The following is a 16,403-nucleotide window of genomic DNA, read 5'->3' as shown; positions in this document are numbered from 1 at the left end:
TTAGATAAAGCAATGGTATTATACTCAAAGACTTTACAAAATTGTTCAGTTTTGCTGCAGCGGATTGACTTCAGTTATTGTGATAAGTATCCTGGCAACAGGATCATTACAAGATGGCCACAGTCATAGCAAAGGACAAAGGCCCGGATTTTGTAGTGGGTAATGACGGCGAAATGTCGGCGTTCGCCGTCATTACCCCTCTGTAACTGAGTGCAACATCAGGATTTAGTGCATGCACATCTAAATACGGGAATCCTGAAGTTACGGTCAGTCATTCACTGCTCCGACACTGGCTGCGCTGTGGACCCATCCCCTCCAGTTAGCAGTGAGCAGCTTAACTTCAACACTGACTGCAAATTATTCTAATGGCCCTGAATTTGCAATCGGAGGCTTCGCGCGAGCGGATGCCTCCGACCAGCAAAAAAATCTACGAACTTACCTGATCGTTCTGGAGGTTCGAAGACTTGCGTTCCTGGCCCTCTACACATAGGCCTGCGAAAAGGCCCACGTATCCCAGGGGCACATGCGGTTCACAAGCTCCCCTGGGATCACATGGACCGGCCTAACCAATGAAAGAAGGGGATCCCCATTCATACTTATGGGGATTCCGTATGTACGGAACTTCCATAAGTATGAATAGGAATATCCCCAAAAATACATGTATATGTCAAATAAATTTTAAAAAGTCACACATTTAAAATTAATCAAAATGACATTTAATTAAATATTTTAAACAAAAAATTTAATTTTTTTGAAAAATAAATTTCTGTATTTTAAAGGGGCTAAAAATTAACTTGCCTTAATATATAAATTACTGAAAAAAAATATTTTTCTGTTCTTTAAAAGTCTTACGCTTTTACCAGGCGTAAGAATTTCATGGGCCATCGCTGGGCAGAAGTTGGGCAAATAGACCAACTCTCCACGTGCGATCTGTCAAGAAGATTATTCTTCTAGGGGCAACAAATTACGGCCCAGTGTGTGTGTGTGTGTGTTGTTTTCAGGAAAATTGAGTGGCTTTTTATTGTTTTCTTAAAACCAGAACTTAACCCAACACATTAGAGTTAAAAGCAGCTAATGTAAAAAGTTTATATTTTGTTTCATTTTTACACTTTGATCATTGACAAGGCCATATCTAATCACTTCCTCATCTTCCTAACCATCCACATCTCCCTGCACATCTTCAACCCCACTATCCTCACCATCTGTCCCTGGAGAAAACTCCACTCCCACTAACTCCCAACCACCTCTGTTGACCTGATCAACAACTTTCTTGGTTTTCCTGTTGTCTCTACCAGGTCGCTCATGGTCTCCCATTCTTGCCGTTCTCCGGTACAATCCCACATTCACACCCTCAAGCCTGAGCTCTGCAGCCTTGAGTGCATCTGGCACATGACTGGCCAGCTCTCTTTCCCCCCCGCCCCCCCCCGCCTCCCCAACCCAGGGTGTGCTGGATCAAGTTGAGCAATACCGTATCTCTTTTCCCACAGCCAAATCCGACTGCATCTCCAGCATCATCCTGGAGGGCAACAGTATTTCCTGATTCTTCTCAACAAACCACTTCCTCTGACCCCATTTTCCTTCTCTTTTTATCTTCACTGCCAAGTGTGAGAAGCTCAAGTGACTTTAATTTCAAGATTACGCCTATTTACGTGGCCCTGACCACCCATCCTGCTGTTCCCTTACCACAGCTATGATGTTTTAATACCCTGTCCTTTCCCCGTCCCTGACCAACTTTCATGCCCTTCTCTCATTCCAGCCCTGATGTCATGTCTGTACTGTAGTATCTCCACCATGGTATTTGATGCCAACCAAAAACTTCATGTCTATCCCACAACGAATATCAAATTTTCTTAGCTGCTCACTCAGGATAAACCTATTCTATTTGCCTCTCAGCTGATCACCAAATCCAATATCCTACCCATCACCAAGATTGTTTACTCCTACCTCCCCAATATCACACATTACACTAGCAACACTGAAACTCTTATCTGTGTTGTTAGCTCCACACTTGTCTTCTCCCACAACTTTCTCACTAGCCTCCTGAGATTAACTCTACACAAACTCCAATATAATCAAAACTCTGCTACTCGCATCCTGTCCCAGGCTAATTCTCAGTGTACCTCAACCAAAATCATTGAAAACAGATTAACTGGTCATTATCTCACCACTGTGTGCAAGTTGGCTGCCACGACCCCAACCCACCCGTTTTTGGCTGTTAAAATTCAGCCCATTGTATTTGAGGTCAATGAACTCTTAGTGTAAGACACACTTTAGCATAAAGGGTATCTAGTTGTATAAAATAACTTCCACCCTGGAGAAAAACTTGCTTCACCTCTCTGAGAAATGTGTTAAACCAATTCACACAACTTACTTTTTGAAGTGCAGCAACTGTTATATCAGTAAATGTGACAGCCAATTTGATCACATCAAGATCCCACAAACAACAATGAAAGGGATGGCCAGTAACTCTGATTTTTTTTTATATTGCGTTGGTTAAAAGAAGGAATCTTGTTCAGGATATGGGAGAACTCTGCTCTTCTCGATAAATGTTACAATATCTTTAACATCCACCTGAACAAGCAGACATGGCCTCTGTTTAATATCTCATATGAAGGGCAGCATCCTTCAATACTGCACTGGAGTGTCAAGCCAGATTAGAAAATATATTCCTAAAATGGAGTTTGAACCCATAACCAACCCTTCCAACTCAGGCGGATAGCATAATACATACATGTATATAATTAAATGAACAACTTATCCTATTGAGACTCAATAGTGTTTGGTTATTAATCTAACAACTAGTGCAAAAACTCTCATGAAAAGGCTGGAAAGTATTCATTTTACCACTGCGATGTAGAAATATTTGCCTATTTTATCCAAAAGAAAAACTATTTCACACTCAAATCTTAGATATAAGAATATAAATAAGTGCTATATTCCATTCAAGTAAGATTTTTGAAGTTTGTTTAAAATTAAAATGCCAAAAAAGGAATATAAGCAATTTATTTCAAAAGTCCATTCTTTCACATTAGTGTTAGTTTTCTTCAGATATCTTTTAACAAAATAGGAACTAATATAATTAACGTGAAACCTGTTTAGTTATTTCAACTTAATTTTATTCATTAGTTTCATATTATTTCAGAATAATGGAATACTTGGTGTGTATTCTTTGTGAGGGATGTAAACACTCGTTAGTAACTGGCAGGCCTTAATCCGTCACAATGAGACTAAGCAATGCAGCTTGAGAATACGAATGAATATGAAATAATTACACCTCAATGTGAACTGACCCCTCAGCCTTGAAATCCATGAGAGATTATGTGGGTTGTAAGAGGAAGTTCTGACACTCTTTCTAACACAGCTGTGAGAAAAATGTGTTTGGAACCAAGTACTCCTTATGTGATGTAGCTGGCAAAAGAAACCATTAGGAGCACGGAATTTAACACATTGGTGCAGAAAGTTGCTTCATTGATGGAAGCTGAGGAGAATGTAAAATTGCTGGAAGAGAAAAACTTGGCAATGAGGACAGAGTTCTTTTCATGAATTCTAATGTGAACTTTAAAGCTACAGCTGGTCTCCCCAAAAGCTGAATCTAGAGGAAATTAATTTTATTTTGGAGGGATGGTTTCCATTTGAAAAAAAAAAGTACTTTCTCTTATTTGTTGACCAAAGTCAAAACAAATTAACATATAAATTGTTTGCAAACTGTAGTTTCAATTTTATGTTGTGAAAATTAGGTGTGTCCATTTTTTACATATCTCATTAAATATTAGCCTTTCCTATTCATGAAGTAGTCATATTGCATCATTAATCTTGCATTGGTCAGCTTTGTGACTGACTTGTTGAAAGTATTCAGCGACAAGATGTTATGTTACTGGTACTTGAGATGGCCTTTTGGTGCAGCCTGTATGCACAAGTGTAACTGATAAATCAATATAGATGTGCAGTAATGTACAAACTTTCATCTTCCATCTAAGAGTTTTAGGCAAACTGTAAATGAACACACAGGTCAGAGTTTCTCTAAAATGCTGTACAGTGTAGACTGTGATAGCTTTAGGCATACAGCTGGCATTGCAATTTGGCAATAGCATTAGGTCCATAAGAACATAAGAAATAGGAGCAGGAGTAGACCATTCAGCCCTTCGAACCTGCTCTGTCATTCCTCAACTCCACCTTCCCACACTATTCCCATATTCCTTGGTTCTGTTAGTATTCAAAAATCTATTAATCACTGTCTTGAGTATACTCAACGACTGAGCATCCACAACCCTCTGGGTTAGAGAACTCCAAAGATTCACAACCATTTGGGTGAAGAAATTTCTCATCTCAGTCCTAAATGGCCAACCCCTTATTCTGAGACTGTAACCCCTAGTTCTAGACTCCCCAGCCAGGTGAAACATCCTCCTAGCATCTACCCGATCAAGCCCTGTAAGAATTTTATGTTTCAATGCGTTCACCTCTTATTCTTATAAACTCCAGCGAATGTAGGCTAGGCTACTCAATCTCTGCTCGTAGGACAATCCCCCCATCCCAGGAATCACTCCAGTGAACTTTTGTTGCACTCCCTCTAAGGCAGGTATATCCTTCCTCAGGTAAGGAGACCAAAACTGTACACAATACTCCTGCTGTGGTCTCGTCAAGGCCCTATATAATTGCAATAAGACTTCTTGGGGCCGAAATTCAGGGTCTGTATAAGGCCCGTTTAGCAGCGGCCATGCGGTAGAAACAAGTGGCCGCCGCATTGCAGTCCAATGGCCGCCCCAACCCAATTCAGGTATGGGATTTTTCGGCCTGTCCCCAATTCCGCCCTGCTGCTGATGACCGCTGCAAGCGCGTTATTAAAATGCGCACCATCGCTCTCCCGCACCTGCAGAATACACCAACCCAAATTCACTGGAAAAAAATCATTCCTCCGCCACAGGGTGCCCCCGACAGCTTTCTGTGTCGGTGCACCTTCTCCTCACTGTGTGCAGCCTGGCAGCGCGAGCGTGGTGACACACATGCGCTGTGACGTCACCACCACTTTGCCGCTGAGTGTCATCGGCGGAGTCCCGATCCCGCCCCAACTTTCGCCTGCCTTACCGCCGCACTTCCATAAGAATTAGGAACAGGAGTAGGCCATCTAGCCCCTTGAGCCTTCCGGTCCAACGTAAAAAAAATTCCAACTGCCGAAAATCAACGGAAAGGCCGTCTCATCGATCCCGGTGGAAAAAAACGTCAAGAAAAAGGTAGGTCCGCCAGTTTTATGGCGGCTCTGAATTTTGGCCCCTTTACTCTTATACTCCCAATATTTTTGTAATAAAGACTAACATACCATTTGCTTTCCTAACCTGGATGTTAACACGGATTTATGAAAGGGAAAGTATTTGACAAATTTGTTGAGTTTTTTGAGGTTGTAACCAGCAGACAAGATAAGGGAGAGCCAGCGGATGTAGTGTATTTGGATTTTCAGAAAGCATTTGATAAAAAGCCACACAGGAGGTTATTACACAAAATTAGGGCTCATGGGATTGGGGTAATATACCAGCATGGACTGAGGATTGGTTAACAGACAGAAAACAGAGTAGTAAAAAGGGTCATTTTCGGGTTGGCAGGCTGTAACTAGTGGGGTACAGCAAGCCTCTTTGTGTCCTCCTCACAGCTTATTTTCCCACCTATTTTTCTATTTTTCCTACTGGCACATGGCGGTGAAAAATGTTATTACCGATATTTCTTCATTACTTTCCTCCCTCTGCCTCTGCACTGAATGACTTCTCGTCCTCAGTGATTTCAACCTCCATCTCAATTCACCATCCTCTCTCTTCTCTGAGTTCATTAGCCTCCTGTCCTCCCTTAATCTCTCCCTCCATGTAAACTCCCCAACCCATATTCACAGCCAGCCCCTTGACCTTGCCACCTCATGGCCTTGCTACTCCCATCGTGTCAATCGCAGATAAGGCTATCTCTGACCACTTCCTCATATCGCTCTCCACCCACATCCCCCTTGCACCACCACCACAACCACCCCCCCCCCCCCCCCCACCCCAACCCTACTTCCTTCTGTGTCCGCCCGGAAGAAACTCTCTCCCGGCTCTTTTACAACTGCACTTATCAACGCCTAACCAACTGTCCAGCCTTTGGCCTTCCATTCACCGTGACATCTCTGAAGCTACCGATCTGCTCAATCACACCCTCACCACCACCTTTGATGCCCTAGTCCCTGTTAAAACAATTACTCTCGCTGACCCTGGCCTTTCCCCCTAATACAGCCCTGATCTTCGCTCCCTGAAGTCCAAGGGACATAGATTTGAACGAATATGGTGAACAACTGGTTTAGCCCTTCACCGTCAGATCTGACTGGACCACATAAAGCACTATTGGGTCCTGCTCTCGTTTGCCAAAATCGCTCACTATTCCAGAATCATTCTGGAATGTAAAGACAAACCCTGGCTTCTATTCTCCACTGCTAACCATCTTTTTAAACCCCTCTCCCCAGTCCCCACCCTCACCTCCGGCAATAAGTGTGAAGAGCTCATGGACTTCTTTATCTCTAAGATTGAGACCATCCGTTCAGCTACCTCTACCTCTTCCTCTTCTTCCTATAGCCCAACGAGCCAAACTTCCTCTAAGAAAGACCCCTGCCATAGCCCTGACCTCAAATCTTTCTCCAGTTTATCTCCAATCTCCCCTCATGACCTTTCTGAACTCATCCTGTCCATGAGATCCACTTCCTGCTCCCTTGACCACCCAACTGCCTTTTCTGGCTCCCATGTTAGCTGGCATTGTTAAAAGTCGCTCTCCTCAGGTACTGTCCTCGTCTCCCTCAAAAATCTGCCATCATCACCCTTCTCCTCAAAAAAACAACCCTCGATCCCTCCATCCTTGCAAACTACCGCCCCATCTCCAACCTCCCTTTCCTCTCCAAAATCCTTGAATGTGTTGTCGCCTCCCAAATCTGTGTCCATCTTTCCCGCAATTCATAAGAACATAAGATTTGGAGCAGGAGTAGGCCATTTGGCCCCTCGAGCCTGCTGCACCAGTCAATAAGATCATGGCTGATCTGATCATGGACGCAGCTCCACTTCCCTGCCCGCTCCCCATAGCCCTTTACTCCCTTGTTTGAATTCCTCAAATCTGGTTTCCGCACCTACCACAGTACCAAAACAGCTCTCCTCAAAGTCACAAATGACATCCTTGTGATTGTGACAAAAGCAAATGATCCCTCCTCATCCTTCTTGACTTGTCTGCAGCCTTTGAGACGGTTGACCACTCTATCCTTCTCCAACAGCTCTCCACTGTCGTCCAGCTGGGTGGCACTGCATTTGCATGGTTCCATTCTTATCTATCTCATCGTAGCCAGAGAATCACCTGCAACGGCTTCTCTTCCTGCCCCCACATCGTTACCTCTGGTGTCCTCCAAGGATCCATCCTTGGCCTCCTCCTATTTCTCATCTACATGTTGCCCCTTGGCGACATCATTCGGAAACGCACAGTCAGTTTCCACATGTACGCTCATTACCACGTCTCTCGACCTCTCCATGGTCTCTAAATTGTCAAACTACTTGTCTGACATCCAGTTCAGGATGAGCAGAAATTTTCTCATTGAATATTGGGAAGACCGAAGCCATTGTTTTCCGTCCCCGCCACAAACTCTGTTCCCTAGCCACTGACTCCATCCCTCTCCCTCAATTCCTGTCTGAGGCTGAACCAGACTGTTAACAACCTTGGTGTCATATTTGACCCTGAAATTAGCTTTTGACCACATATCCGCAGCATAACTAAGACCGCTTATTTCCACTTCCGTAGGGCCACATTACAGCAAAATTATAAAGGGACAAGGTGTGTTAAAAAGACAAGCCTGAAGGCTCTGTGTCTTAATGCAAGGAGTATCCGTAATAAGGTGGATGAATTAAATGTGCAAATAGATGTCAACAGATATGACGTGATTGGGATTACAGAGACGTGGCTCCAGGATGATCAGGGCTGGGAACTCAACATCCATGGGTATTCAACATTCAGGAAGGATAGAATAAAAGGAAAAGGAAGTGGGGTAGCATTGCTGGTTAAAGAGGAGATTAATGCAATAGTTAGGAAGGACATTAGCTTGGATGATGTGGAATCTATATGGGTAGAGCTGCAGAACAGCAAAGGGCAAAAAACGTTAGTGGGAATTGTGTACAGACCTCCAAACAGTAGTAGTGATGTTGGGGAGGGCATCAAACAGGAAATTAGGGGTGCATGCAATAAAGGTGCAGCAGTTATCACGGGTGACTTTAATATGCATATAGATTGGGCTAACCAAACTGGAAACAATACAGTGGAGGAGGATCTCCTGGAGTGCATAAGGGATGGTTTTCTAGACCAATATGTCGACGAACCAACTAAGGGGGAGGCCATCTTAGACTGGGTGTTGTGTAATGAGAGAGGATTAATTAGCAGTCTCGTTGGGGAAGAGTGACCATAATATGGTGGAATTCTACATTAGGATGGAGAATGAAACAGTTAATTCAGAGACCATGGTCCAGAACTTAAAGAAGGGTAACTTTGAAGGTATGAGGCGTGACCTGGCTAGGATAGATTGGCGAATGATACTTAAGGGGTTGATAGTGGATAGGCAATGACAGACATTTAGAGACCGCATGGATGAACTACAACAATTGTACATCCCTGTCTGCCATAAAAATAAAAAAGGGAAGGTGACTCAATCGTGGCTATCAAGGGAAATCAGGGATAATATTAAAGCCAAGGAAGTGGCACACAAATTGGCCAGAAATAGCAGCGAACCCGGGGACTGGGAGAAATTTAGAGCTCAGCAGAGGAGGACAAAGGGTTTGATTAGGGCAGGGAAAATAGAGTACGAGAGGAAGCTTGCAGAGAACATTAAGACGGACTGCAAAAGCTTCTATAGATATGTAAAGAGAAAAAGGTTAGTAAAGACAAACGTAGGTCCCCTGCAGTCATAATCAGGGGAAGTCATAACGAGGAACAAAGAAATGGCAGACCAATTGAACAAGTGCTTTGGTTCGGTATTCACTGAGGAGGACACAAACAACCTTCCGGATATAAAAGGGGTCAGAGGGTCTAATAAGAAGGAGGAACTGAGGGAAATCCTTATTAGTCGGGAAATTGTGTTGGGGAAATTGATGGGATTGAAGGCCGATAAATCCCCAGGGCCTGATGGTCTGCATCCCAGAGTACTTAAGGAGGTGGCCTTGGAAATAGCGATGCATTGACAGTCATTTTCCAACATTCCATAGACTCTAGATCAGTTCCAGGGAGTGGAGGGTAGCCAATGTAACCCTACTTTTTAAAAAAGGAGGGAGAGAGATAACAGGGAATTATAGACCGGTCAACCTGACATCGGTAGTGGGTAAAATGATGGAATCAATTATTAAGGATGTCATAGCAGCGCATTTGGAAAGAGGTGACATGATAGGTCCAAATCAGCATGGATTTGTGAAAGGGAAATCATGCTTGACAAATCTTCTGGAATTTTTTGAGGATGTTTCCAGTAGAGTGGACAAGGGAGAAGCAGTTGATGTGGTATATTTGGACTTTCAGAAGGCTTTCGACAAGGTCCCACACAAGAAATTAATGTGCAAAGTTAAAGCACATGAGATTGGGGGTAGTGTGCTGACGTGGATTGAGAACTGGTTGGCAGACAGGAAGCAAAGAGTAGGAGTAAATGGGTACTTTTCAGAATGGCAAGCAGTGACTATTGGGGCCCTAGCTGTTTACATTGTACATTGATGATTTAGACGAGGGGATTAAATGTAGTATCTCCAAATTTGCGGGTGACACTAAGTTGGGTGGCAGTGTGAGCTGCGAGGAGGATGTTATGAGGCTGCAGAGTGATTTGGATAGGTTAGGTGAGTGGGCAAATGCATGGCAGATGAAGTATAATGTGGATAAATGTGAGGTTATCCACTTTGGTGGTAAAAACAGAGAGACAGACTATTATCTGAATGGTGAAAGATTAGGAAAAGGGGAGGTGCAACGAGCCCTGGGTGTCATGGTACATCAGTCATTGAAGGTTGGCATGCAGGTACAGCAGGCAGTTAAGAAAGCAAATGGCATGTTGGCCTTCATAGCGAGGGGATTTGAGTACAGGGGCAGGGAGGTGTTACTACGGTTGTACAGGACCTTGGTGAGGCCACACCTGGAGTATTGTGTACAGTTTTGGTCTCCTAACTTGAGGAAGGACATTCTTGCTATTGAGGGAGTGCAGCGAAGGATCACCAGACTGATTCCCGGGATGGCGGGACTGACATATCAAGAAAGACTGGATCAACTGGGCTTGTATTCACTGGAATTCAGAAGAATGAGAGGGGATCTCATATAAATCTTTAAAATTCTGACGGGTTTAGATAGGCTAGATGCAGGAAGAATGTTCCCAATATTGTGGAAGTCCAGAACCAGGGGTCACAGTCTACGGATAAGGGGTAAGCCATTTAGGACCGAGATAAGGAGAAACTTCTTCACCCAGAGAGTGGTGAACCTGTGGAATTCTCAACCACAGAAAGTTGTTGAGGCCAATTCACTAAATATATTCAAAAAGGAGTTAGATGTAGTCCTTACTAATAGGGGGATCAAGGGGTATGGCGAGAAAGCAGGAATGGGGTACTGAAGTTGCATGTTCAGCCATGAACTCATTGAATGGCGGTACTGGCTCGAAGGGCCTAATGGCCTACTCCTGCACCTATTTTCTATGTAACATCGCCAGTCTCTGTCCTTGCCTCAGCTCACCACTGCTGAAGCCCTCATCTACGCCTTTGTTGCCTCTAGACTTGACTATTCCAACGCATTCCTGGCTGGCCTCCCACAGTCTACCCTACATAAACTATAGGTGATCCAAAACTCTGCTGCCTGTGTCCTAACTCACACCAAGTCCCGCTCACCCATCACCCCTGTGCTCACTGACCTACATTGACTTCCGGTTAAGCCACGCCTCGATTTCAAAATTCTCATCCTTATTTTCAAATCCCTCCATGGCTTCATCCCTCCTATCTCTGTAATCTCCAGCTCCACAACCCCCCCGAGATGTCTGCGCTCCTCTAATTCTGCCCTCCTGAGTATCCCTCATTATAATCACTCAACTATTGGTGGCCGTGCTTTCTGTTGCCTAGGCCTCAAGCTCTGGAACTCCCTGCCTAAATCTCTCCGCCTCTCTAATTCTCTTTCCTCCTTCAAGACACTCCTTAAAACCTACCTCTTTGACCAGCTTTTGATCACCTGCGCTAATTTCTACTTCCGAGCCTCGGTGTCAAATGTTTATCACTTAATACTCTTGTGAAATGTTTCACTTTGTTAAAAGCGCTATATAAATACATGTTGTTGATATAAACAAAAATATTTAACTGTACACATGTTCGGTATCACAGAAATGAAAAATACCATTAAGATGTTCCAAATAAACTTCAATTATTTAAATGCAGTCAAATCAGTCTGTCTTGCTAAGCATGGAGTTGAAAAGATGGATCATTGTTTTGCAGAGAAAAACCAGAAAGCACTCCATGCTTCCATATGTCCGGGAGTTCCACAGTGGTCTTGAGCTGGCGTGCAAAGTCTGCTTCGATATGGGTTATTAAAGCTACCACTTGGTCGCAGCAGTTATGATCGCTCCAGAAGCCCGCTTGCTCCTTAGGGATAGTTGGTTCGATGGTGGGGGGGCTAGATTATGGAGTAGTAGCCTCTCCAGCACTTTATAACAGGTGCAAAGTAAAGGATTCGGGTAGTAGCTGGAGGCCTCACAAACATTCTTCCCCTGCTTCAGGAGGGCAATTATTTTGGCCTCCCTCCAAATATATGGACTTTTACCATTTTCCAGTACCTTGGAGAAGAATGATGTCAGCCATCTCTTTGCTTTAGATCCAAGTGTTTTTAAGAATTCCGGGTAAACACCATTTGAACCAGCAGCTTTTCCAGATTTGGTTGTCAACAGGGCTAGTTCATCCATGGTGAATGAATCAGACATTGTTAATAATCTTGGTGCTGCCATCAAGCTTGTTGAAAGCTGCCACTTCAGCTGGCATCAAAATTCTTAGTCAGCTCGAGCCTTTGATGTTTGTATGAAGTGTGATGCAATGGCATCCACTCTGATAGTTGTCCTATGTTTATAGGCGGGATTTGCCCCGCCAAGTTGATGGGGCAGAGCCCATGCTTTCCTGCTAGAGTGAGTAAAGTTAGTCTTCTCCACAAGGCTCCTCCACCTTTCACATCTCACCGAGTTCAAGAACTCCAACATTGCATTAGCAACCAACGCTTCCGTGTGTATACTGGCACCCAGAAAAGCAGATATAGGACATTGAACGGACTCCCACAGGGTTCTATCCTGGCACCCATGTTATTCAACGTTTACACCAGTGACCTACGCGAAACAGAGTCCCGCAGGTTCATATACACTGATAACATTGCCTTGTCCACACAAAATGTGAATCTGTCCATTACCGAGGAGACCTTGACAAGTGATTTACAGAGGATGGCGGCCTATTTCTGCTGATGGCGAATCTGGCCAAACCCGCAAAAAGACCGTCACTTCAACATCCACCTCAACACCCATCAAGCAAATCAAGTTTTGAAAGTCTCCTTTTGGGGCGCAGAGGTAAAACATGCCAAAAAAAAACTCCTGTTTAGGTGTCATGCTCGATCGCACTCTCATATAGAAAACATCTCCAGAACCTTGGGAAGAAACAAAAGAGTAGGGTCAACTTGATCCAGAAACTCGTCGGATCCACATTGGGAGCAGACACTCAAACCCTCCGTATGGCAGCACTCGCCCTGCTGTACTCTACAGCGGAGTACTGCTTCCCGGCTATCAAGTCCACATGTCAAATCCGTTGATGTCCAGTTGAAATCTACTATGAGAATTATCACCGGTATGCTTTTATTGGCACCATTATTGCAAATATAGCACCACCACATCTAGCCCACGAATATGCAATCTCTGGAGAATACAACCGCTACACCAGCAAAGACATGCCGATCCAGGCTGACTTGAACAACCTACCACCAACCCGTCTCAAACCTAGAATGCCACTTTGGTCTGTCACTGAAGCCCTTCAGCGATCTCCCCTCAGCCTTGATGACCGATGGTGAAATCCTTGGAAGAACTGCGATGTACTGAATGAATGCCTTATAGAGGACCCCACAGTACAGCCTGAAGGATCAAACCATCCTCACAAACAGTGGGCAACAATCAATCGCCTCAGAACCGGTCACGGTAGATGCTGCCAACTTCTCCATATATGGAAGATTAAAGCATCCCCATTGTGTGACTGTGGAGCTCCTAATCAGAGCCTGGAGCACATCACTGAACACTGCCCTCAGGAAATTCGCATGCAGCCTACAAGATATCCACGCTGTTGCATGAAGCTTTAGCCAAGATATCTGACTTGAATATTGACATTTGATTTGCTTTGCTACTACCATACGTAAGAGTCTGTCTGACAGTGGCTATTGCCTAAAAAATTGTAATGCTTTGTAATAAAATCTGGATTTATTTTTAAAGAAATAATTGAGGATCCAGCAGCTAAACATTGAAATCTAAAATTTAGCATGAAGTTTGCCAACAGTTTTATTTTTATATATGCTTTTTGAGATTGGTAAGCTTTTACAAAATACTACTTAAATCAAGTACAAAAAAAATCATACTATAGAAAATATTCAATGGGCATTCTAATAGGGGAGCTTACTAGTTCATCTCCTGTTCAGAGAATGGCAAAGATCTCAGAAAACAAAATCTTGCGATGTGTCAGCATCCTGTACCACTGTCTGTGTTGCACAGTACATCTTTGTTTTCTAATGACCACCAGGCAAGCTTTTCTACAGTGCAAACACTGCCTCTTTCAGCCTGTGAATTCCTAATACTCGTTCCTCTTTTCTTCCTGCAGGTTGGAACGGCTGGTGGACGTCCTGAGGAAGAAGGTTGGAACAGGGAACATCAGGACGGTGACCTGATTGAGTAGTGGAGTCTGGAGATGTAGTCACATCTGGTGACCAGGCATTCTATTCATCACTATACAAATAAAAAAAAAGCCTGGTCTTGGCAAACAGTTGTTGTAACCAGTACACTGAAATAACATTCCAAAAAATATCAAAATCTAATTTTTTAACGTCTGGAAAGTTGAAAGTATTCTCTATTGACAAAACTGTAGGCATGCACATAAGACACTTTCAGATGCACAGATTTTACCATAAATTTGTAAGATGCGTCTCCATAGTTTCATATTTTTCATGCATATTTAATTAAAATAATTTAGAAGTATTACCTTCTTACCAGCAATGCCAACTTAAATCCAATGAAAATTCATGATATTGTTCACTTGCGTACCAGCTAGAAAACACCTCTTCTGCAGGACATTAACCAAATTATATTTTTACACTTGAACCTAAAAAAGGGCGTTGTATGTTGAGTTGATGTTTGTAGTTCCTTTATGCTTAGCTTTGTTTTAACATGATGTACATCTGGACTTGAGGCTTCTTTTGCTCATATTTATCTTTTTGGTAGTTTAGTACAGAGTACCAGTAGCATTATTCGAAACTACAATGTTAGTTCTTTGTCCTAGCCTTCATATTTTTAATTTGTTCAGAATTTATATCTAATCCACTGTAGTGCATAGCTCGCTGATTGGAGCGTGGGCAGGTACAGCAGGAGCGGCGAGACTGGGGCGCAGGAGTGGCGAGTGATCGTGGAGCAACGTGATCTGGGCCCCGGAGAGACTTCCGTGCAACAGAGCAGGTCTACAGTCGTCTTGGTTAATCCTTGCCACTGGACCAAGACCTCGCTCTGTCAAGCCCATGTGGTGGCTGGTGTGCAACGGTCACCGCACATTAAAAAAATCCACGCACAGGCATCTTCCACCCTTCAACATGTAGTTCGCGACCTGGAATATTAGGTCCTTCATTGAAGCACCTGTGAACTCATCCCTTTTTGGCGTGGAAGCAAGTCATCCTCGATATGAGGGACTGCTTATGATGATGAGCAGTGAAACAAAGAGCTGTGTAAATTTGCTAATGTTGAGTACATTTTGACTTTTGGGGGGAATGGGGGTGAATTGTGAGCTTTTTCAATACGAGTTCAGTCTTCTATCTCTGTTTTTGATCTCTTATTTAACACTCCTCAAGGAATAAATTCACTTGTGAAAAGTTATATGGTAGAGTCTATGGTGCATGTATTTGAAAGTGACTTAACTCCCCCCCAAAAAAAATACAATAGAGAATAGGGACTACTCGTATCAGTTTGAGTAGGAAGCTGGCGTTGGTAATTGGTGCTATTGTAGCAATATCGAAATCTGTTAATGTTCAATTTGATGCCAAACAATCGATAACCCGTACATGTAAACTCTCCTGTTCCTAAAATGTGTGACAGTTTTACTACTTACAAAATGTAATAAAACGATGCTATTTTAATGGCTAAAATCGGAGTATAATTAACGTGTGCTAACCTATTCAAATGCATGCGGTATATTCAAATTTGTATTTGTACCATCTATGAATTGGGCTGCATTGTAAGTATTCTAATTATGTGAAGACACGAACTTTTTAAATTGTCAGCACCTTGAATTACAATGCTAATAAAAGATTACAAGGAAAGCAAAAGAGAAATATCAAATGTGAAATGTTAAAAAGTGCAGAGGTGCAGTTGTGTTTAATATGAATCCTATGCAGGTTCGTCGCTACGATTCTAATTGAAAAGGGGCGGGCATAGGCAAAAATATGGAATGATCTTATATGTGGAGATTTACTGACTCGGCTGGAGATGAGAAGGGACTAATTTAACATTCATGTTTCCATGGGGGTTGGTTATTATCACTTGAGGTAATTTGTTATCTGAAAGATTTTAACATTGCTTTTTGGTTTATAGGGCATTAGTTATGTACCACTAGATGCAAACGTGATTAAGGAACCAGCCGTCTACATTAAACGAGCATAGAAAATTATTTTGCTTAAATAACTCCACGCGCAAAAAAGTCATACAGATGCCCTGTCGAATAAATGATTCAGCATTGACGTATGTTTTATAAAATGTTATTGAATCAGTAAATGAATCTTTAATAAAACGCATAAAGACAGGGCAGTGCCTGAAAGTCGAATACCTAGTTTCTTGTCAACTCAAAGGCGAAATATGATTTCCTAATTTAAAATTATCTAGGTTTATTTGGAAATTACATTACATTTTATGTCACATCAAACGCAACAATTTTCGTTCAATGTAATTTTCAATTTGAATGTAATCCGTTTATAAATATGATTAAAATCGCTAATAACCAGAAATATTTAGAGGCGGGGAGGAGTAGAAAAGGACCTCTTGATAACTTGCCTGTTTTTCCTTGCGTATATCTCTGAGCAAGTTTTTTTTTAAAAGCTTTTAGTGGACGATATTGCAAAAAAAAAATCCTTGCGAGATCTAAATCTAAACTTTCTTG

General features: G+C 42.8%; 1 protein-coding gene across 5 annotated transcripts in view; it reads left to right on the top strand.

Moving 5' to 3' along the window:
• The window catches only part of mipol1 (mirror-image polydactyly 1), a 442,941-nt gene extending 427,337 nt beyond the window's left edge, over positions 1 to 15,604 (top strand). For all 5 annotated transcript variants that reach the window (XM_070879088.1, XM_070879089.1, XM_070879087.1 and 2 more), the window contains one exon: positions 13,869 to 15,604. In XM_070879088.1, coding sequence (XP_070735189.1) covers positions 13,869 to 13,935 — 67 coding nt within the window. In that variant the 3' untranslated portion in view covers positions 13,936 to 15,604. The remainder of the gene's footprint in view (positions 1 to 13,868) is intronic.
• Positions 15,605 to 16,403: the final 799 nt, after the last annotated feature.

Source organism: Pristiophorus japonicus, chromosome 4 (assembly GCF_044704955.1).
Source record: "Pristiophorus japonicus isolate sPriJap1 chromosome 4, sPriJap1.hap1, whole genome shotgun sequence".
Taxonomy (NCBI): Eukaryota; Metazoa; Chordata; class Chondrichthyes; family Pristiophoridae; genus Pristiophorus; species Pristiophorus japonicus.
This window is presented reverse-complemented; position numbering and strand designations above follow the sequence as displayed.